The sequence below is a fragment of the Dysidea avara genome, chromosome 5 (assembly GCF_963678975.1).
Source record: "Dysidea avara chromosome 5, odDysAvar1.4, whole genome shotgun sequence".
Lineage (NCBI taxonomy): Eukaryota > Metazoa > Porifera > Demospongiae > Dictyoceratida > Dysideidae > Dysidea > Dysidea avara.
The window spans coordinates 38464718-38490347 of record NC_089276.1 but is presented as its reverse complement, the minus strand read 5'-3'; the positions used below and the strand labels follow the sequence as shown (position 1 = coordinate 38490347).

At 37.1% G+C, this 25630-nt stretch overlaps 2 protein-coding genes and 1 long non-coding RNA gene across 3 annotated transcripts; 1 reads left to right on the top strand and 2 right to left on the bottom strand.

The window, feature by feature from the left end:
- Positions 1-825: 825 nt before the first annotated feature.
- Positions 826-9699, bottom strand: LOC136255259 (deleted in malignant brain tumors 1 protein-like). Its single transcript, XM_066047986.1, has 9 exons — positions 9686-9699; positions 9581-9636; positions 9014-9337; positions 7396-7719; positions 7053-7343; positions 6524-6578; positions 6419-6474; positions 5850-6173; positions 826-1229 (listed from the first exon to the last, which is right to left on the bottom strand). Exons 1-9 carry the CDS (start codon positions 9697-9699, stop codon positions 826-828), a joined length of 1848 nt encoding a protein of 615 aa, XP_065904058.1.
- A 474-nt stretch (positions 9700-10173) lies between these two features.
- Positions 10174-17017, bottom strand: LOC136255258 (deleted in malignant brain tumors 1 protein-like). Its single transcript, XM_066047985.1, has 11 exons — positions 16880-17017; positions 16513-16780; positions 16326-16427; positions 14839-15162; positions 13719-14042; positions 13376-13666; positions 12847-12901; positions 12742-12797; positions 12175-12498; positions 10558-10881; positions 10174-10505 (listed from the first exon to the last, which is right to left on the bottom strand). The coding sequence occupies exons 1-11, from the start codon at positions 17015-17017 to the stop codon at positions 10174-10176; spliced, it is 2538 nt and encodes an 845-aa protein (XP_065904057.1).
- A 3881-nt stretch (positions 17018-20898) lies between these two features.
- Positions 20899-23757, top strand: LOC136255505 (uncharacterized). Its single transcript, XR_010700921.1, has 3 exons — positions 20899-21012; positions 22885-22956; positions 23457-23757. It is a non-coding gene; the product is annotated as an uncharacterized lncRNA (long non-coding RNA).
- The last annotated feature ends 1873 nt before the right edge of the window (positions 23758-25630 follow it).

Below are 25630 nucleotides of genomic sequence, written 5' to 3'. Positions count from 1 at the left end.
ACCACTGTTCCTGGTTCGCAGCGCAATACTAGCAGTCTTGTTTCACCTACTAGAACTTTTCTTGAACTAGGCCATTCCGAGAATGTGGTGTGTTATGTGACCACAAACCTGTTAAACCAGTTTGTTGATCACACAATGCTTGAAACCATTTCAACATTACTTCATGTGCTTAGATCATAATGCACCCTTAGGTCATAGCATGTACTTAGGTCTCAGATATTATGTGCAAGTTCTTATAGTGCTACATCTGCAGCATGCATGTTAACTTCAATTTATTGTGATGCAATAAATTACATCTAAAGTTATCAAATACTTGAAAATAACCTACAAATTCATACACTATAATACTATAAAGCATCTTGTAAAATGATAGATGTGACGACACATCCCATGTGTAAACATCCCTTCTTTGGTATTGACCAAATTTTGTGATACATTAAAGAGGGCCACATCTAGTTACGATATACCATCAGGTCTATTTTTGGTTATATAATTACATTACTTTAGTGCATTAATCCTTACTACACTTTAAATACACGGATATACATACTAGTATAATTACCATAACATTTCAGTCCAGCTAATCCAGAACACTTCCCTGTTATGTTCACTCCATTATGACCACAACGAGCCAACACCATGTCATTGTCTGAGCACACCACATCACCTAACAACACAGGGTTTCCACTGCTCCCAAAATAAGCTGATCTTCCTGACAATCCTAGTCCCAGTTCTCTACACACCACACCAGCGTCTGCATCATCCCACATATCACCACAAACACTACCCCATTCACTACTGTAGTACACTTCCACTCTACCCTCATTAGATGAGCTGCCTCCTACCAGTCTCACTACAGTGTAAAATGATAATCAATAATTGTTTAGATTGTAATACACAACTACCTCTGATTGGTTCACCATCACATATAACTCCTGCATCTTCCTTATGTCCACAATCATTTAATTCAAAATAACGATGTTTACAATCAAATAAACTTGACTCATTCCCATAACACTCCACATCATCCAACAGTATTATTCCAACTCCTTCACCATAGAAAGCATTGCTTCTTGCAGATCCTCCAGAGTAGCCTAATTGTTTACACACTACACTTGCATCATTGTCATCCCACAGATCATCACAAACTGTAGACCACCGATTTTGCCAGTATATCTCCACCCTCCCTTCAGATGCATTTTCACCATCCACCAATCTGATTGGAAGGCCTATAGTACACACACGACGTTGACACTGTCAGGAAATTGTCCAATATCATACAGTAGAATAATAGTTCTACAGATAAACATCTATACATCAGATAAACATCTATACATCATACTAAAAACACTGATAATTATGCATAATCAAGCCACTGACATGCCTTCACAACAACCACAAATGTTTTTATCAGGTCCTCATGGAATTAAAATATGTAACACAATATTCTATAGACTGATCGTCTCACTTAGTTATTCTGAGTGCAACTCGTAAACACTAAGTGAATCACCAACTTACACAAGAAAAGCCATCAAATAACAAGGCTTAGTCAACAGACTAATCTTACTGGTTTATTTCTAATTTAACGCAACACATTTCAATAGCAAAAATATATGTACACGAGCAAGTTCAACTATTCATAAAGGCTTCATTTTTCATCTGAGCAAGAACACGACACAGTTTGTATGAATACTCCATCAGAGGCATTCTCTCAGTGAAATTGAGGGGGGTGGGGGGTGGGGTGAACGGTGAAAAAGCCACCGTTCACCCCACCCCTACCCCCCTCAGGCTAGTTACAATACTGTAAAACAACAGATTTTCGTTGTACTGCTGTAGTTTAAAGTGTTACGAGAAGCCATAAAAATGCACGCCCGGTTGCTTTTAGTATTCAAGGCTTACCATCAGCACAACAAACGTGTGCAGCCTTGGTCAGTCTCAAGAAGTGCTATGGGAGGAACAAGTGAACACAACACGAAATCGCTAGCCATTTTTATAACCAGTTATCTGAGCTAATGAAATATTTGTGGGGACTTTGCTGTCCATGGTGTTAATACAGGCCACATCAGGCCACCAACCATAGCTAAAGCCAGTGGCATTAAATTTTCAAGTTATCCTGAGTGTAATATAATGCAACAACCCATTTAGAAACTGCATGGCTACATCCAGGGTTACTATTATATCAGTCTAACTGTTTTGTATATCAGTTTTTCTGTGTTCTCTTACTATGCTGATTTGATTCAACATTGCCAAACTTGTTATTTAGTGGCACTTTGCACTATGAGCGCTATCATGTGATGCCAGTGGCTAATAAAAAGGAGGTGGATATCATTCTATTCTTTTCAGGTTGCTTGCAAAATCAAGACACAATCACATGTAAATGTCACATGGTGATTTAAATCAATTTCTGATGAAAATTTGTGTCTTTTGTTAAGATTATCTTACAGCACATTAGGTTAAGCTGGCTATCTATCACATTTCTGTTCTGAATTTTTGCAAGCAACCAATAAACAAAACAACAACAAAAATTCTTCTGCTCAAGGTGCTATCTTGAATGTGCTGAGTTGTATAGGTGAGTGTGGTATCGTCTGGAATGTGCTGAGTGTATAGGGAAGCCCAATAATACAATTGTGCAATCATGGAATGTGTTGAGTGTGAGCATGGCATAATGATATGTGTGGGGAATGTGCTAAGTGTATGCGTGTATTTGGTGGTCGCCATGCATGCATAAAATACTGTTGCTTGTTGAAGAACCTGGGGAAGAGCTGGTATAGTGTTCTCTCCTAATTTGTTGCTGCAAACTTCGAGGTACCAAATAGTATGAAAACCAGCTACTATATGTAATGTCTTTACATGATTGTGCAGACCAATGTGTGGTGTGGTCAGCCACTGAGGCATGAGGGTGAGTAGTTTTACATATGTAGTGTTTATTGGGAGCTTATTTGGTAGGTCATAATGTCAAAGTTTTTTCAATCCGGTTATAGTTGTTGTGACCAGTCAGAAATTCCAGTATGCCAACCACATTACTATACCTTATCTTGTGTAGGCATATACCACTCTCCCAATTGCAGAAGTATTAATAACCAAAGAAATATATGTTAGTATGCTGACTAAAAAAAATGCCAGTACTTTTCTTATTGAGTGCTATGCGGTTTAGTGGGAGAGAATTTGTGATTGATAATTCTGTGACTGGTCAGAAAATGACAGTATGGCAGGTTGTTATTTTTTTATCTCTGCTACTGCGCAAACACACTACTGTACCCTATTTTGTCTTGGCAGTCTGGTGCATATACCAATTTCCCAATTTCAGAAATACCCATAACCAAGAAATGCATATTAGTATGTTGACTTAATAATGCAAGTACCGTTGTTATTGAGTGCTACGCAGCTTAGTGGGTAGAATACAAAATGGTTGGTCATCTCCCTGGGCCCTAAAACTGCATGCTTGGCTGTAAATTGTGTCATTAATTTACCGAGGTAGTAATTGGAATACGAAGCCACGTAACAGCTAAACATCACCTCTTTATACCTCCTCTTTCTGTTTCCGAAACCTCAATAGGCTACAAACCACTTGCTTTCCAGGACAAAGCCCTGGATTCCAGACAACCAAAAAAAAAAACCCAAAGGGTGCAAATGTAACAATCCAAATGCTCTAGTTGAATGTTGTATTAGAGCATTTTACATTGTATACTAAAATATACAGTGGACCTTCCTACCCAGATCTCCATTATCTAGGCACATTTTTTGTCCACCGACTATGCCAATCACAATATGGAAGCATTCACTTGTCCTCTCATGTTGCTAAATCATGCCTATATGTAAATCTCATATATGCTACTCTCCATCATCTTTGCATATTTAATTGCTTTACTAACCATGTTCTAATAAGGCATATTCCATTCTCATAGAGAGTAAACCCAAGTCACTAATAAAAAATAAATAAAAAATATAATATATCCTTGGTGTGTGCATACATAAGTGAAGTACCTGGGTTTATTTATGTGTATCACAGTGGTTCTGTACACAGTCACCAACTCTGTGATAGATTGCTTATGGACTATTTGCCTGTATTCCTGTAATAGCTACATCACTTGTGGGGAGACCACACAGCATCTTGTCACATGCCGAAGGTACCCATGTTTACTAGACATCAAAGTCCAAAGTTGTTATATTACATATTATAATACAAATTTGTCTAAGCCTTGCTACCTATAACTATAAGTATATTTCAATCACATCATTACTTACTACATAATACTGCATCCTCATCTGGGTGAGTGTATCTTTTTGTGAATCTTTGTCAGTATGGACCTCCCATGTTACAGTTTAGCACCATACATGTGAACCAGTTGTATTACAGGTTTCTCACTAGAGGGTTGGCTTGGGGGAAAGGTTCGCTAATCACTCACCTTTCTATGGCACTAGTAAATATGGACAGGTCATCCCAAGCCATTAGGTTGGTTGGTAAATGAGACCAGTAGGTTTGTTAGTAGGAAGGGAGAAAGGACTTTGCGAATACTGGAAGTGCTACAGTGGGACTCTGGGAACCCGTATATTTACCAAACCCAACCACCATCCTAGGACGAGGGTTGTATCCAAGAACCGTTAGTCCTACTACCAACATTAAAAACTGTTTTCTCAATGCAATAGTAGTATACTTCCGAAACATGAATCAAGTAAACCATACCTCGTGAATGCATGGTTTATCTGCATTAGAAGGAGGAATAACAATGCTCTTGCAAACAACTCTCATGCATTATTGAGGATAAATGACTGAGAGATATTCATTCGTTTACTCTAATGTAATTCAACTGTTCCATCAAAAGCATCCCGATCTCTCCAGCTTGATAAATATTAGGGAACGAGTGTAGTGAGACACCAATGCTAGCAGGAATTACAGGGAGCCTAAAAGCATATCCTGAGGATTCATAAGTATCCCTAGGACAGCTGGTGTAGGATACTATCAGCCTTCATCAGTCACAGGGGCAGACAGGACTGACAACAGGCTGATGTACCTATTAGCACTCATGGCAGAGAGACAACAGGTTTTCCAGTTGTAATTGCATATTGAAATAATTAATAATATTAAGACTATAGCACATGATGTCCTGTGATCATGCAGACTGTATGCTGAAATGTATGAAGAATATGTGAAAAACATGTGCTACGATGTACAAAAGTTGGGAACTGAAGGCATTGGATGGCATAGCGGTTGCAAATCAAGGAAATTGCATGCACAAGCTATCAAGTTTTTGCATCCCTTAAAACACCAAATACTTGCTATCACCGATAAAGCTAAACATGTAATAACAATGGTAATAGCGTACGTATAAGTGAAGAGGCAAGCAGCAGCCATAATAACTTGTGATTATAACATTCATGCAATATCATGCTTGCAATAACATGCATGCAAATATCACGCATACAAATATCACGCATGCAATAACCTTTAATTTTTTATTTCATCTGAGAAAGAAACACGACGCAATTTGTGTGATTGCTCCAGCAGACATTCTCTCAGTGAAATTGACATTCTATAGCTATATTGTCTAATGAAGTGTACAGCAAAACAGATGCCACTGTAGTCAATTTGTAACACAGCTAGCTATGTTGTAGCATGTAATACCATCACGCCTAACACCTTTTAGCATAATGGATGTTCCATTTCTCCATAAAAAACCAGGTGACATCATTATGCAAGGACCAGATTAGTCAGGTGTAATGGTATTCTGAGTCTTGATTAATTCAGATGATTGCTCTTATAATATAAATCTTGTTTGTGATAACTTGGAGCCACATTACTCAGCCACTAACATATATACATGAACTTAGATATTTTACTAATAACTTACGCCTAACACCACTGTTACACACTACTCCAGCATCTTCACTGTGACTGCAGCTATAAATAACACCATATCCTGGATGAGTACAATTTGCTAAGTTGTGTTCATTTCCTCTACAAGCAATTCTATCCAACCAGATTGGTCCTGTTCCTTGACCAAATGTAGCTGAATATGTAGCTCTTCCAGATGACCCAAATCCAAGTCCTCTACACACCACACCAGTGTCAATATTATGCCAATAATCATCACACACAGTGCCCCATTGATCATTGTAGTACACCTCCACTCTACCCTCACTGGGTGATCCACCTCCTACCAGTCTCATAGGAACTGTCAATATAAAACACAATATAATAATACTATGCACATGTTATCATAAATAATACAGTACATCAGTTTGTAAATGTGGTTGTTATTGACAAGGTTATACATTGGATATTTTATACTCTAGCTATTTATAGAAATCATGAAAATGTTTATTGAGTTTATTTATGCAACAGAATTATTTGCGTAATAGCTCTTTCAATATTAACAATAATTAATGCGCATCAGTTTATATGTATTAAACTATGTACCTATATCAGGTATTGGAGTAGATGTGGGAGTGATTGCTGCAGATACTTTAGATAACCTGTGACAAATTGCAGTGATGATTAATACAGCATCGTTAAGATCTGTACCTTGTTGATTCCATGGTGTATAGTACAGTGCTTGTTGGTGATATAGCTACTTCACCTAAACAGTATAGAGATCAACATAGTAATACACTTACGGTGAAGGTAGTGTGGGGTCAAATAACATGTGTGCTACTCTAGTGTATTATTAACAGAGAAAAGATTGCACATGCATACAACTCTGTTGTTGTCTCTTAATGATATGTAGGTGTCCTCCTTTGTTTAGTAATTTTTATTTCCATGTACATGTATACCTACAAATGACCAAACTAAAGTTATTAAATACTTGAAAATAACCTAGAAATCTACACACTATTATACTATAAAGCATCTTGTAAAATGATGGATGTGACAGCACACCCCACGTGTGAACATCCCCTCTTTGGCATTGAACAAATTTTGTGATACGTTAAAAAGGGCCACATCTAGTTATGATATACCATCAGGTCTATTTATAGCTATATAATTACATTATTTTAGTGCATTAATCCTTACTACACTTTAAATACACGGATATACACACTAGTATAATTACCATAACATTTCAGTCCAGCTAATCCAGAACACTTCCCTGTTATGTTCACTCCATTATGACCACAATGAGCCAACACCATGTCATTGTCTGAGCACACCACATCACCTAACAACACAGGGTTTCCAATACTCCCAAAATATGCTGATCTTCCTGACGATCCTAGTCCCAGTTCTCTACACACCACACCAGCGTCCGCATCATCCCATACATCATTGCAAACACTACCCCATTCACCATTGTAGTACACCTCCACTCTACCCTCATTTGATGAGCTGCCTCCTACCAGTCTCACTACAGTGTAAAATGATAGTCAACAATTGTTTAGATTATAATACACAACTACCTCTGATTGGTTCACCATCACATATAACTCCTGCATCTTCCTTATGTCTACAATCATTTAATTCAAAATCACGATGTTTACAATCAAATAAGCTTGACTCATTCCCATAACACTCCACATCATCCAAGAGAATTATTCCAACTCCTTCACCATAGAAAGCATTACTTCTTGCAGATCCTCCAGAGTAGCCTAATTGTTTACACACTACACTTGCATCATTGTCATCCCACAGATCATCACAAACTGTGGACCACTGATTTTGCCAGTATATCTCCACCCTCCCTTCAGATACATTTGTACCATCCACCAATCTGATTGGAACGCCTATAGTACACACACGACATTGACACTGTCAGGAAATTGTGCAATATCATACAGTAAAATAATAGTTGTACAGATAAACATCTATGCATCATACTAAAAACAGTATTACTGACTGATAATTATGCATGATCAAGCCACTAACATGCCTTCACAACAACCACAAATGTGACCCTATTTTGTAAAACCATATATTTTGGCACATTGGTCAAATTTCTGTTTTATTGCTAAAATGAAGCACTGAGTGATTATCTACCTTGTGTGAAAATTTTGTGATGATACAATGAAGCATTCCAAAGATATGGCTAATTTACTTACTAATACATAACAAACTAACTATTCAATATCAGTTTACAGTACTGTATAGTGATCGGGTGGGACAAATGATGACAAATCACTTTGTTGACATAGATTTCCATTCCTACAATCTAAAATGGACAAAAGGGATCCTAGATAGTTTAATCATGTGTTCTTAGTGCTTTTCTTCAATTAGCTAAATCACATGTATTATGGTCTAAAGAGAAAACATTTTTGGTTTTATAAATGAACAAATCACCCAATTTGTAAGATAATTGTTATCCCACGCAATGTGAAACTGCTACATAGTCTGATATAATTGAGTATATCTCCTAGATAAAAGAAGCTATGGGTGTGAAACTACACAGCAAGAAGCTAGGTTTAATAGTTGCTTCATCAGAATGTGCAAAAAATTAATTTACGAAAAATCTCTGAAATTTTCAATTGAGTTTTTACACAAATTTTCTCGTGCACAAATGTATGGTTTTCCAAAATACGGTCACAAATGTTTTTATCAGATCCTGATGGAATTAAAATAGATAACACAATATTCTACAGACTGATTGTCTCACTTAGTTATTCTGAGTGCAACTTGCAAATCTTACTGGCTTATTTCTAACTTAACCTAACACATTTCAATAGCAAAAAATATGTACGCGAGCAAGTTCAAATATTCGTAAACGCTTCATTTTTCAATAGTTATATTGTAATGAAGTATACAGCAAAACAGATGCCACTGTAGCCAATTAGTAACACAGTTGTAGTATGTAATACTATCATGCCAAACACCTTTTAGCATGATGGATGCTCATGCATTTCTCCATAAAAAAACCATGTGACATCATTATGCAAGGACCAGATTAGTCAGGTGTAATGGTATTCTGAGTCTTGATTAATTCAGATGATTGCTCTTATAATATAAATCTTGTTTGTGTTAACTTGGAGCCACATCACTCAGCCACTGACAGGTATGAACTTAGATACTTTACAAATAACTTACGCCTAACATCACTGTTACACACTACTCCAGCATCTTCACGGTGACTGCAGCTATAAAGAACACCATATCCAAGATGAGTACAATTTGCTAAGTTGTATTCATTTCCTCTACAACTAATTCCATCCAACCAGATTGGTCCTGTTCCTTGACCAAATGTAGCTGAATATGTAGCTCTTCCAGATGACCCAAATCCAAGTCCTCTACACACCACACCAGCGTCAATATTATGCCAATAATCATCACACACAGTGCCCCATTGACCATTGTAGTACACCTCCACTCTACCCTCACTGGGTGATCCACCTCCTACCAGTCTCATAGGAACTGTCAATAAAAAACACATTATAATAATACTATACATGTTATCATAAATAATACAGTGTATCAGTTTGTAAATGTGGTTGCTATTGACAAGGTTATACATTGGATATTTCATACTCTAGCTATTTATAGAAGTCATGAAAATGTTTATTGAGTTTATTTATGCAACAAAACTATTTGCGTAATAGCTCTTTCAATATTAACAATAATTAATGCGCATCAGTTTATATGTATTAAACTATGTACCTATATCAGGTATTGGAGTAGATGTGGGAGTGATTGCTGCAGATACTTTAGATAACCTGTGACAAATTGCAGTGATGAATAATACAGCATTGTTAAGGTCTGTACCTTGTTGATTCCATGGTATATACTACAGCACTTGTTGGTGATATAGCTACTTCACCTAAACAGTATAGAGATCGACATAGTAATACACTTACGGTGAAGGTAGTGTGGGGTCAAATAACATGTGTGCTACTCTAGTGTATTATTAACAGAGAAAAGATTGCACATGCATACAACTCTGTTGTTGTCTCTTAATGATATGTAGGTGTCCTCCTTTGTTTAGTAATTTTTATTTCCATGTACATGTATACCTACAAATGACCAAACTAAAGTTATTAAATACTTGAAAATAACCTAGAAATCTACACACTATTATACTATAAAGCATCTTGTAAAATGATGGATGTGACAGCACACCCCACGTGTGAACATCCCCTCTTTGGCATTGAACAAATTTTGTGATACGTTAAAAAGGGCCACATCTAGTTATGATATACCATCAGGTCTATTTATGGTTATATAATTACATTATTTTAGTGCACTAATCCTTACTACACTTTAAATACACGGATATACACACTAGTATAATTACCATAACATTTCACTCCAGCTAATCCAGAACGCTTCCCTGTTATGTTCACTCCATTATGACCACAATGAGCCAACACCATGTCATTGTCTGAGCACACCACATCACCTAACAACACAGGGTTTCCAATACTCCCAAAATAAGCTGATCTTCCTGACGATCCTAGTCCCAGTTCTCTACACACCACTCCAGCGTCCGCATCATCCCATACATCATTGCAAACACTACCCCATTCACCATTGTAGTACACCTCCACTCTGCCCTCATTTGATGAGCTGCCTCCTACCAGTCTCACTACATTGTAAAATGATAGTCAATAATTGTTTAGATTATAACACACAATTACCTCTGATTGGTTCACCATCACATATAACTCCTGCATCTTCCTTATGTCTACAATCATTTAATTCAAAATCACGATGTTTACAATCAAATAAGCTTGACTCATTCCCATAACACTCCACATCATCCAAGAGAATTATTCCAACTCCTTCACCATAGAAAGCATTACTTCTTGCAGATCCTCCAGAGTAGCCTAATTGTTTACACACTACACTTGCATCATTGTCATCCCACAGATCATCACAAACTGTGGACCACTGATTTTGCCAGTATATCTCCACCCTCCCTTCAGATACATTTGTACCATCCACCAATCTGATTGGAACGCCTATAGTACACACACGACATTGACACTGTCAGGAAATTGTGCAATATCATACAGTAAAATAATAGTTGTACAGATAAACATCTATGCATCATACTAAAAACAGTATTACTGACTGATAATTATGCATGATCAAGCCACTAACATGCCTTCACAACAACCACAAATGTGACCCTATTTTGTAAAACCATATATTTTGGCACATTGGTCAAATTTCTGTTTTATTGCTAAAATGAAGCACTGAGTGATTATCTACCTTGTGTGAAAATTTTGTGATGATACAATGAAGCATTCCAAAGATATGGCTAATTTACTTACTAATACATAACAAACTAACTATTCAATATCAGTTTACAGTACTGTATAGTGATCGGGTGGGACAAATGATGACAAATCACTTTGTTGACATAGATTTCCATTCCTACAATCTAAAATGGACAAAAGGGATCCTAGATAGTTTAATCATGTGTTCTTAGTGCTTTTCTTCAATTAGCTAAATCACATGTATTATGGTCTAAAGAGAAAACATTTTTGGTTTATAAATGAACAAATCACCCAATTTGTAAGATAATTGTTATCCCACGCAATGTGAAACTGCTACATAGTCTGATATAATTGAGTATATCTCCTAGATAAAAGAAGCTATGGGTGTGAAACTACACAGCAAGAAGCTAGGCTTAATAGTTGCTTCATCAGAATGTGCAAAAAATTAATTTACGAAAAATCTCTGAAATTTTCAATTGAGTTTTTACACAAATTTTCTCGTGCACAAATGTATGGTTTTCCAAAATACGGTCACAAATGTTTTTATCAGATCCTGATGGAATTAAAATAGATAACACAATATTCTACAGACTGATTGTCTCACTTAGTTATTCTGAGTGCAACTTGCAAATCTTACTGGCTTATTTCTAACTTAACCTAACACATTTCAATAGCAAAAAATATGTACGCGAGCAAGTTCAAATATTCGTAAACGCTTCATTTTTCAATAGTTATATTGTAATGAAGTATACAGCAAAACAGATGCCACTGTAGCCAATTAGTAACACAGTTGTAGTATGTAATACTATCATGCCAAACACCTTTTAGCATGATGGATGCTCATGCATTTCTCCATAAAAAAACCATGTGACATCATTATGCAAGGACCAGATTAGTCAGGTGTAATGGTATTCTGAGTCTTGATTAATTCAGATGATTGCTCTTATAATATAAATCTTGTTTGTGTTAACTTGGAGCCACATCACTCAGCCACTGACAGGTATGAACTTAGATACTTTACAAATAACTTACGCCTAACATCACTGTTACACACTACTCCAGCATCTTCACGGTGACTGCAGCTATAAAGAACACCATATCCAAGATGAGTACAATTTGCTAAGTTGTATTCATTTCCTCTACAACTAATTCCATCCAACCAGATTGGTCCTGTTCCTTGACCAAATGTAGCTGAATATGTAGCTCTTCCAGATGACCCAAATCCAAGTCCTCTACACACCACACCAGCGTCAATATTATGCCAATAATCATCACACACAGTGCCCCATTGACCATTGTAGTACACCTCCACTCTACCCTCACTGGGTGATCCACCTCCTACCAGTCTCATAGGAACTGTCAATAAAAAACACATTATAATAATACTATACATGTTATCATAAATAATACAGTGTATCAGTTTGTAAATGTGGTTGCTATTGACAAGGTTATACATTGGATATTTCATACTCTAGCTATTTATAGAAGTCATGAAAATGTTTATTGAGTTTATTTATGCAACAAAACTATTTGCGTAATAGCTCTTTCACTATTAACAATAATTAATGCGCATCAGTTTATATGTATTAAACTATGTACCTATATCAGGTATTGGAGTAGATGTGGGAGTGATTGCTGCAGATACTTTAGATAACCTGTGACAAATTGCAGTGATGAATAATACAGCATTGTTAAGGTCTGTACCTTGTTGATTCCATGGTATATACTACAGCACTTGTTGGTGATATAGCTACTTCACCTAAACAGTATAGAGATCGACATAGTAATACACTTACGGTGAAGGTAGTGTGGGGTCAAATAACATGTGTGCTACTCTAGTGTATTATTAACAGAGAAAAGATTGCACATGCATACAACTCTGTTGTTGTCTCTTAATGATATGTAGGTGTCCTCCTTTGTTTAGTAATTTTTATTTCCATGTACATGTATACCTACAAATGACCAAACTAAAGTTATTAAATACTTGAAAATAACCTAGAAATCTACACACTATTATACTATAAAGCATCTTGTAAAATGATGGATGTGACAGCACACCCCACGTGTGAACATCCCCTCTTTGGCATTGAACAAATTTTGTGATACGTTAAAAAGGGCCACATCTAGTTATGATATACCATCAGGTCTATTTATGGTTATATAATTACATTATTTTAGTGCACTAATCCTTACTACACTTTAAATACACGGATATACACACTAGTATAATTACCATAACATTTCACTCCAGCTAATCCAGAACACTTCCCTGTTATGTTCACTCCATTATGACCACAATGAGCCAACACCATGTCATTGTCTGAGCACACCACATCACCTAACAACACAGGGTTTCCAATACTCCCAAAATAAGCTGATCTTCCTGACGATCCTAGTCCCAGTTCTCTACACACCACTCCAGCGTCCGCATCATCCCATACATCATTGCAAACACTACCCCATTCACCATTGTAGTACACCTCCACTCTGCCCTCATTTGATGAGCTGCCTCCTACCAGTCTCACTACATTGTAAAATGATAGTCAATAATTGTTTAGATTATAACACACAACTACCTCTGATTGGTTCACCATCACATATAACTCCTGCATCTTCCTTATGTCTACAATCATTTAATTCAAAATCACGATGTTTACAATCAAATAAGCTTGACTCATTCCCATAACACTCCACATCATCCAAGAGAATTATTCCAACTCCTTCACCATAGAAAGCATTACTTCTTGCAGATCCTCCAGAGTAGCCTAATTGTTTACACACTACACTTGCATCATTGTCATCCCACAGATCATCACAAACTGTGGACCACTGATTTTGCCAGTATATCTCCACCCTCCCTTCAGATACATTTGTACCATCCACCAATCTGATTGGAACGCCTATAGTACACACACGACATTGACACTGTCAGGAAATTGTGCAATATCATACAGTAAAATAATAGTTGTACAGATAACGATCTATACATCATAATAAAAACAGTATTAATGACTGATAATTATGCATAATCAAGCCACTAACATGCCTTCACAACAACCACAAATGTTTTTATCAGGCCTCATGGAATTAAATTATGTAACACAATATTCTACAAACTGATTGTCTAACTTAGAGTGCAACTTGCAAACACTAAGTGAATCACCAACTTACACAACAAAAGCAATCAAATTCAATGAACAGGCTAATCTTACTCGCTTATTTTTAACTTAATGCAACAGATTTCAATAGCAAAATATATATGCACGCAAGTAAGTTCAACTATTCGTAAAGGCTTCACTTTTCATCTGAACAAGAAACATGATGCAGATTATGCCATTGCTCCGGCACAGACATTCTCTAAGTGAAATTGAGATATTCTAATAGCAATATTGTCTAATGAAGTATACAGCAAAGCAGATGCCAATGTAGCCAATTTGTAACACAGCTAGCTATGTTGTAGTATGTAATACTACCATGCCTAACACCTTTTAGCCTAATGGATGCCCATGCATTTCTCCATAAAAATTCCAGATGACATCACTATGCAAGGACCTGATTAGGCAGGTGAAATCGTATTCTTAGTCTTGATTGATTCAGATGATTGCTCTCATAATACAAATGTTGTTTGTGTTAACTTGGAGTCACATGACACAGCCACTAACATACATGAAATTAGATATTTTACTAATAACTTACGACGAACATCACTGTTACACACTACTCCAGCATCTTTATAATGATAGCAGTTATAAAGAACACCATATCCAGGATGAGTACAATTTGCTAAGTTGTATTCATATCCTCTACAAGCAACTCTATCCAACCAGATTGGTCCTGTTCCTTGGCCAAACGTAGCATATAGTCTAGCACTTCCAGATGACCCATATCCAAGTCCTCTACACACCACACCGGCATCAACATTATGCCAATAATCATGACACACAGTACCCCATTGACCATTGTAGTACACCTCCACTCTACCCTCACTGGGTGATCCACCTCCTACCAGTCTCATAGGAACTGTCGATATAAAACACATTGTAATAATAGTACTTTGCACATGTTATCATAAATAATACAGTGTATCAGTTTGTAGATGTGGTTGCTATTGACAAGGTTATACATTGGATATTTCATACTCTAGCTATTTATAGAAATCATGAAAATGTTTATTGAGTTTATTTATGCAACAAAATTATTTGCTTAATAGTAGGGTCAAAAGTTGTGGTTTCGTGACCAACCTCTGGCTAACAAAGTTTGATGGTTTAATATTGTACTTTAGGATATTTTAAACAAAATGAGCTCCCATGCCATTTTTTAAAGTCCGGAGAAAGTTTGGTAGGGCCAAAAGTCCAAAATGGCTACTATCTTACATGCACAAAATAAAATAATGATAAAATTTCACAAAAGGGTCTTTATAGACTAATTTGGGGTCAAGGAATCCATTTCTGATGTTATGTTTGTGATTTGATGTCCCATTAATGTAAAATTTTAAGAATTTTGTTCAATAAGATTAATGCATATAAATAGTATGTTAAGTCTAATTCAAGGTTCATCCAATAACTCCAACTCATTTGATGATTCAGGTTCAGTATCAAAATCAGATTCATATGCAGCAGCTTCAGATCATCTCTGAATTGGCAGAGTCATAACCATCCTGTTGCACTAATGGGACTGGAAGTGAAATTGGAAGGGCAGGTTTGTGTGGTGCACTGGTCTGCAACAGCCATTCACCAATTCCCAACCATGACCTATAGGAGAGGGATGTCTTCTCAGGTCAGGGTGGCACTGAACGTAGGCTAAAAAGTTGGCACATTTGATATGCTGCTCAAGATTGTCATCATCTTGAAGCAAACACATCGAAGAGTTTTTCTTTAGTTTTTCCACTTGGTTGCATGGGCTAGATTCAGAGAGGAATTTTGTGTGTCTTCATAGATGTAGCAGACAACAAAGGACTTCAGGTCATTCAAGACATCATCACTCAGCAGAATGCCTTCTCTACACTTTGAGATGAGGCTACGGGCCTCAGTACTTTTTGACAATTTCTCATAGAGGGATATCTTGCTGTGTCCAGAAAAACAGCTGTTGGCATCACAGCCAGTCAAGACATGAGAGATTTGGCAAAATCTTTAGTACACATGCCTCTGCAGAAAAAAATTTTTTTCCTAGAGTTATTATAATACCTGGAATGTCATGTGAAATGGTTGCAGCCTGAATGTACACATCTGTGTCTTCTGCATCAATTACTATGAGATTGCTATAGCCAGGTGATATCGATCTTAGAGCTGCATAAGCAGATAACATAATCATGTCAGCCTCACCCTGGTTAAAACTCAGGCTTTCTTTGGTGTCACCAGTTGACAGACTCACACACTGAGTAGACTAGTTCCTGACTGATAGACTTAGACAGTTCTGATAGCTGATGAGTTTTGATTAGAGCCTGGAGGCGTTTCTTATTGCCAGCAGTGCAGAGAATTGTCTTGAATTTGCAGGCCATGGGTAACAGATTAGCTGGCTTCATATATACTATGGGTATGGGACCTTGACCCTGAATGTGCAATTCACACTCATCATCTTTGGTGGACTCAGCATAGTCATGGGGATCATTGATGCAGATGATGGTGGTAACACTGGCATGCTGTGCCAGGATCACAGACCTATTTTGTTGGTGTAGTCACCCCAAGTGTATGGAGACCCATCACCCTTGACCCATAGGTGATGCTAGGCACTAAATCACATCCACTATAGCTGTGTAGGAGTTGACATCAAGGGGCTGAAATGCTAACTTCTGCAGAAGTTTGTTCTTTTGAGTCTTTCTGAAAGTACCATTGGGATTAAACAGTGTTAGGTATTCTTCACATATACGATGTTTCATGAGCTCAGGTAGAGACAGTAGACCACTGACATCAACACGGATGCTGGTGTCCTGCTATCCATTTCTCCTCGTTTTATTTTGAGTGTATTTTTAGAGACTTTTCTTGATGGAATCCCTGCAAAGGTGAGATGCGAATTACATTTTATGCAATCACGGATCGATTTTTCTTTAGAATAGATGTGTTCATCCATGAAAATTTTTATCAGCTGGGTCTCCCCATCTTGCTTGGCCTTCTTGAAGTCTCAAATGAGCTCAGATGTAGCTGGAATAGCTAACTGCAAGGTTCTTAGAGCAGGTGGTGCTGGATCAAATGGAAAGCAATGTTGAAGCATGATGTTAGATCTTGTAGAGCTTGCCCATCTCTGTGCATACGTGCTGGAGTATATTCCTTGTGCTTTTGAGAGAGTTGCTTTCTATTCACCTGAGCAGCTTGAATTCGACCAATTTGTTGACAATTTTTGCTTCTCATTGCAAAGAATTGACAGTCAGCTGGTTTTAGTCAGTTAACTCTGTCAAGGAGGTTATGCACTGTCAGGAAAAGTACTACTGACTGTGTAGCTGAAAGAACAAGGCTTAATCACTGTAAACAGCTAGCTAGTTGTTTGTTCCGGTAGCTACCAAACTAAAATTTCTTGGTTATAGGAACATCCAATCACAAAAATAACATCAGAAAATGGATTCCTTGACCCCAAATTAGTCTAAAAAGACCATGTATTTGAATTTTTATCATTATTTTATTTTTGCACATGTCAGCTAGTAGGCATTTTAGACTTTTGGCTCTACTGAACTTTTCCCAGACTTTAAAAAGCTGCGTGGGAGCTCATTTTGTTTAAAATTCCCTAAAGTACAATATTAAACCCTCAAACTTTGTTAGCCAGAGGTTGGTCACGAAACCACAGTTTTTGACCCTACTATAATAGCTCTTTCAATATTAACAACATTCAATGACCATCACTTTATATATATTAAACTACCTCTATCAGGTAATGGAGTAGATGTGGGAGTGATTGTTGCAGCTCCTTTAGATAACCTGTGACAAATTTCAGTGATGATTAATACAGCATCATTAAGGTTTGTACCTTGTTGATTCCATGGTGTATACTACAGTGCTTGTTGGTGATATAGCTACTTCACCTAAACAGTATAGAGATCGACATAGTAATACACTTACGGTGGAAGGTTGTGTGGGGCCAAAATAACCTGCAGCTGTGTGCTACACTAGTGTATTATTAACAGAAAAATGATTGCACATGCGTAGTTCTGTTGTTGTCTCTTAATGATATGTAGGTGTCCTCCTTTGTTTAGTAATTTTTATTTCCATGTACATGTATACCTACAAATGACCAAACTAAAGTTATTAAATACTTGAAAATAACGTACACTATAATACTATAAGGGTCATTCCATGTCAAATCAACAAGGAAGTTAGGGTCACCTCTCGGAATTTGACGAAACTTGGTGTGTTTGTAGTACCTGTGGTGCTTATCACTCATGCAAAATTTTAGCTCCATACATTCCATATTAATTTTTCTGATTTATGACCACAAATATTTTGAATATTTCATGAATATTTGGTCCATCCCTAGTTATAAAATTGACTGCAACTTTGTTCTGTGTAAATATTTTTAAACACAATTTTCAATGATGGAAGGCTGTTGATTGACCTTTCCAGTGATCCCTAAATTATGGGATATCTACTTAATTATGGTTCAAAAGTACTTCATTGAAAACTCTAATCCTTTATATTTTGAAAAATGCTGCTTGAAATTTTTCAATCTCTTTTGTGAATAATGATTGGGTCATAGTCTACGTTTGATAAAATTTTTGTGGTGGGACCACAATGGGCTCAAGAGATATAATGAATTATGATGTGGTATGCGGTGGAATTTGCAGTCTATTATTGCTGTATTGGAGTGTACACCTCCAATAACCACTCACAACAAGACTATGCCAAGTTTGTCTTACAGAGTGAAGGTGTCTAGGCACATTGCAACCTGTATTAGTGACCACCTGTATTGAAAGGCCACCTATATGCTGCAGTTAAATTATACTTCTTTAATGTATAGCACAAAAGCATCAACCCTTTCTAGCAAATCCAAAAATGGTCCTTATTAGACAGGTTGACTATAAATTATAGATCTGACCACCATGTGTCCCTAAACATCATGCAAATGTTCTACCATCTCTTCATAAGTACCTTCTTTATTAAGTTGAATCCCACTGTAGTGGATTTAGCCATATTTAAGTTCCGTATGTGGCTGCATAGGTACACACAACAGAACTCCTCAGAAGGGATACCTGGATACCTTGATAACCAGGACACCTGTTTATACACTGTACTCCCACTCTAGCGATGCACATACGTTTGGACCAAGATACTTCTGTGGCTTCTGTAATATGAGTACTTTATTATGGTCCTAACAATGGAGGGGTTTTACCATATACGTACATGCATTAATTGTACCTCAATGTGTGAAATTAATTACCACATTACTTTACATTCATGACCACTTTGAAGATCAAGTCATAAATTCATAGACATACTCACATAGGAAGTAAACATGTTGACCACATATTTAACATTTACCTGTACTGATCTTCAAAAACGTGAACACAAAATACTTCGAAAAACCATTAATTTTAGTAATTACAGTACTATAAATCATGCATTGAGGTGCAAGCAAGTGTTAATAATATAAAAACTCTTGGTACAAGTAATGCATCTACTATATACAGTGTAACTCTTCTATTCCCTGGACCATTGATAAAGTGTTCATTTTTGAGAAACCACAGATTTGTCTTGGGTCCAAAATGTACGTACAGTTATAAAGTGAGATCATGAGGCTATCAAGGTACCCAGATATCCTTTTTGAGGAGGTCTGTTGTACCTATACAGCCATGTACATAACTTGAACCCATCCAAAAACAGCTTGTAGCTGTAAAAAAGTGCGCGTCCAAGTAAAGCAGAGTTAACTGCGACAAAAAGTAATGATATCATAATGCGGCCATGTGTGAGGTGTGAAAGTTGTAAAATTAATATTAGCTGATCAGATAATACAATATTATTGTTAAAGTGTTAATGAGAACTATGTGATGCTGCTAGTTTTTAAGTGTGTGAACATCTTCATAAATGCCACATAAATTTGATTCTCAATAAAGCAATGTGTATAGATTCTCTGATAGCAATAAATAGTTTGAGTTTGGCCGCCTTTCCTGTATATTAATTTTACAACTTTCACACCTCACACATGGCCGCATTATGATATCATTACTTTTTGTTGCAGTTAACTTTGCTTTACTTGGATGCGCACTTTTTTACAGCTACAAGCTGTTTTTGGATGGGATTTCAATACTTTTTGTTAGAGTAAGCATATACTGTTGAAAACAATAGGTGAGTTTCCATGGTTTTGACAGAAACTCCAGATTACAGTGATAGAATATTAAAATACAACTACAATTTTAGTGGCATGCAACTGCAGTCTAGTAAACCCTTAGTAACACTTTGCCTTTCATCTTGTACTGCATCAAGATACTCTAATAGAGCAGTCACAAAACAGCTGTAACACAGCAATCAATATTACAGCATATTTACAACTTCTGCCTAACACTGGATTGTATAGTTTAAATCACTAGCTACTTACAGACTTTACAATATAAAAATACAGCACTTGTAGAAACGTGACTGTTCTGTTAGAGTCATTGACTGCTCTATTAGAATATCTCGATCTACTTCACGCATTGACTAATTCAAGCGGAGAAACCACGCCTTTGCAATAGGAACTCTTGTGAAATGAAATAAGAATAGTAGAGAAATGGCAAGTATGTACAGAGACAATAGAGGGGCGTGTAATTATGTCCTGTTGTAAATAAACGCTGTTAAAATTTATATTACTACTAAATAAGTGCACCAGAATAGGCTGTGATCTTTGAGAGGCTGTTGTCTCATTGCTTGCCTTTTCGTGTTGAAGGAATTTAGTGCTACTGAGACACAATTGGTGAGTCTAACTATACATGTATTTGTGTTGTAAAACTTAATTGTAAAAAGGCAATTAGCGCATACTGGCATGATAAAACATGTGTTTGTATCGGTTTGTACAGTAGAGTCTCTCACGATTACTAGAGATAGAGTAGTAACACCTGACGTCATAGTCGTTACATAATCACTTCCCTGGGGCAGAAAATGTACGCATACCATTGGGGCACGAGTTTACTTCGCCTGAGGTTTGTTGAGACTGTCTTTCTAAATGAAACCACGTTGTCAGGAACAAAGAAGAGAGTAGTATAACAGATATTTAAGTAGTGCAGGTTAGTTTGATCCGTGTTGGGCGAGTTATGGCTGATAATTGTGTGGGAAGCCGTTTTATCCTTTTAACCTGGGTAAAACCAACCTGACAACAAGATTGGGCAGAGTTTGTCTCTGTGCCCACTGTGAGCATTTATTATTGATTTATATTATTATCAAAGCTACTAGCTACCTTTTAAACCAACCTGATGCCCAAGTGATGTTTTTCATCATGTTTCTCATCTATGTCCTGAGTAAGTTTCATGCCGAATGGAGCACCAGAAGCCAATTGCCGCCTCTTGAAGGTGCTCCGCCATTGAATTTGCCCCACTTTTTGCCCTGCGGAAGTTGCGGTTACACATTTTAATGTAATTTTGTGACGTAAAGTTATCACCCTATTGGACCAGGGTAAACATTTTACTGCTATATTTAGAGGTTGTAGCATTTGTATATCTTAGTATCTTAATAAATAATCCTCCATGATCACTAATCACTAATAGTACAGTGAAAACTGGTCATTATTCAGGTACAGACAAAATTTTCTGACCTAGCTTATTAAAGAGGTGGCTGCATTTTGCGGCCTTAAAATGGTAAGAAGCCTTAAGCATGCTGTTCTAACTGGTTATAGAGATGGATTTAGTGTGAACAGTGTATGAGACAGTGAGTACCGGCAACAAGGGGGGCAGCCAATCTGTTAGAGCACCAAAGGCACTGCTTCAGACATAGGCAGTTGGCTGTCAGCCCAACGTGTAAAATTTTACCTTATAAGTGAAAGTGATGAAGTCATTATCCATAGGATATTATATTATATTTTTCAGAGTATCCCTTCAGTTCTACTATATAGTAGCCAAGCATAAGATGAACATAACACAGCATTCCAGTGGTTTAGTGGTGACCACAACACTGCCTGAGTTAAACTGGTGAGATTTGAGACTACCAGAAGCCCTGGAATGCCTTGAACACATGAAATACCAACTATCTAATGCCTGGCTTTCATCCACAGTGGACCTGTCTTGGTGGCCACCTGTACAGAAGAGGAACAGCTACCACACAGTCTTGCGAGCGAAACAGTTTCCATACCCTTAATTATAAATTTTTAAAATTTTGAGCAAAATTGTGCGTGCAAGCGAGTGCGATGTTGTGCTTTGGCAGTGCCGTGTATATGGTAGCCATATCAGATACTGCCTAGCAGTGACACATCATGAGTATTTAAGTCATAATACGTTACTTTATCATCCATCTAAATACTATCCCTGAATGTGTCATTTTGTGTGCAGAGCAATCTGCCACAAGAAGTGACCTGAGTAAGGTTTCAGCGTATTATTGTTAACCATTAATATTGTTCACCATTGTTAACCATATTATGTATAGTGAAACCTCACTTAGTGTCCACCTCTTCAATAAGACCACCTCATTATATTGGCCACCTATGGAAGGTTCAAAATATAGATAAACAGTAGTTTATGACCTCATTAATAAGGCCACCTTGTTATTCAGGCCAAATTTTTTTGGTCCCAGAGCTGGCCCTATAAATGAGGTTTCACTGTATATATGTGCATTTTTATTTTTTGTAACTTTTCTTCAGGTTTACTGATGGGCACTATGAAGCATTGTTGACTGGTCCGTACATAATGTGGTGACTTGAAATGCTAAAATGGTACGTAGCATGTCTTGTATGCACATGTTGTAATGTGTTGTAATGTGTCCACACATCTTAGAAATAATTATAACTGTATTCTCTATAAATACTCAGTTCCATTGTGCCACTGGGTCATAAACGGGTTGAGTATGGATCATCCAGGACATTTGGGTCACATTTTGTCCTGGCCAAGTGGATCTCATCCACTGACAGAATATACAAGATCAGATCACTGCATAAATTACGGTGGAACTTGTTTATTACCACCTTCACTCAATAAGCAGGTAGCAGTGTATAAATTCTCAATTTGGAATTGGCTTTTCAAGAGAGGTTGTATTTCTATACTGGTGGCCCATTAAGACAGGTTGTACTGATGTGACATACTAGAGATGCAACAATATCCTCCACTTAGTGTCGTTTGATAGTGATACAATGGAGATTATGTATTGTTGTAAACTATACTATTATATTGCAACTCTAGCACTTATTTATAACAGGAATGTTTGTTAACTGTTTAGACATACTGGAGCCACACCCACTCATCTGGATTCTACAAATGGAGTCATACCAACTTGTGACTGCACTTATTACTCGTTACTCCCACTGTGTTTGGATGAATATACATGCCGTCGTGTGAGACTTGCTACCATGGCGGGCCACTGGAGAAGAGTTTCATAGCAGTTATATCACAGTCATTGTTGTACAATTCTTACATTATTGTTGTGAAAACTATTTGGTATTCATGTGTCCTCTGTATGTTGTAATTTCATGTGTAATTTTGTGTGGGGGTGCTATAAAATGCATGGTGACAATTGTAAATTTTTCAGGTGGTTTTGCATACTTCCTTCAGCTACATGTGCTAATTACTTACAGCTTGTGTCAACAACTGGTAACCGCAATTGTGCTCTGTGCCATTCTTTAAGCCGCGCCCTTAGAGAGCAAATTACGTGGGGGCCACTAATTTCAAAATCGAATGATGGTATGCAGCACCATAGATTATAGACTATAATCAATGGCAGCACACTTCTCTTTGTGGCTACATGCACTGATTAACTACACACAGCGCCAGTTCATCAATAACCAGTGACCGCAGTTGTGCTCTATGTCATTCTTTAAATTCCAAGTTAAATTCTTACAGAGAGCAGATTACGTGGCGGCGACTAAATTCAAATTTCAAACTAGCCATTCTCGAAAACATATGTTTCAATCTCAACGAAATTTTTAGAACAGTTTAAAGACACATTGCCCTACATGCCAAGGGAATATTGCGGAAAACACCAATATGGGGCTTGTATTTGGCCTCTAGGTCGACTGAGGACGACTGAAACTTCGTTTGGTGCTGAAATTACGACTGTAGGGAATGATGTCTGGTGAAATCAATCATGTGAATCTTGAGGCGATCGAGATAGTACTGAAGCGATAGCAGGGCAATCAATGTTCGGAATGCACAAAGGAACGCAATGCATGCACCTGCGGTTGTGTCTAACCGCATGCGAAAAAAAACAAAAAAAAATGAAACATCCCTTTTCATGTCGGCAATCTCGATCACGAAACAGTCGGCATGGATTTGCTTCACTGCTTGTGTGGTAGTTACTAGTGACACGATGAGTTTAACTCTAGAGTTTCAGAGCGATAGCGTAAAAGACGGGTGAGTTATAGACAAGCCAAATTTGACAACGTTCGTTCCTGTAAAATCCTCACGTTAGTGGTCGCTACGCTATATTGCCTGCAGCGTGCGTTTCTGCTTTACTGGCCGCGCGACTCACTACCGTGAGTCTTGATAGTGTAGAGTGGGGATATGTATGTAAGTGCACTACGGCAAGATTTTACTTAATAAATTAAGTATAACTGAAGAGATGGTACAACATTAATGTGTTTATGGATGCATGATGATCTCATTTATAGCCAACCTGTCTAATAAGGACCATTTTTGGATTTGCTAGAAAAGATTGATGCTTTGGTGCTATACATCAAGATCCAATTAAAGTATAAATTAGCTGCAGCTTATAGATGGTCTTTCGATACAGGTGGTCATTAATACAGGTTTCAATGTACTTAGACACCTTCACTCTGTAAGACAAACTTGGCATAGCCTTGTTGTGAGTGGTTATTGGAGGTGTACACTCCAATACAGCAATAATAGCCTGCAAATTCTTCCACATACCACAATATAATTCATTATATCTCTTGAGCCCATTGTGATCCCACCACAAAAATTTTATCACACATAGACTATGACCCAATCATTCTTCACAAAAGAATTTGAAAAATTTCAAGCAGCATTTTAATATAAAGGATTAAAGTTTTCAATGAAGTACTTTTGAACCATAATTAATTAGATATCCCATAATTTAGGGATCACTGGAAAAGTCATTCAACAGTCTTCCATCAGTGAAAACTGTGTTTAAAAATATTTACACAGTACAAAGCTGCAGTTGATTTTGTAACCAGAGATGGACCAAAATTTTCATGAAATATTCAAAATATTTGTGGTCATAAATCAGAAACTATGGAATGTATGGAGCTAAAACTTTGCATGAGTGATAAGCATCACAGGTACTACAAACACACCAAGTATCGTCAAAATCCGAGAGGTGACCCTAAATTCCTTGTTGATTTGACATGGAATGACCCATAATACATCTCGCAAAATGATAGATGTGATGGTACATCCCATGTGTGAACATCCCTT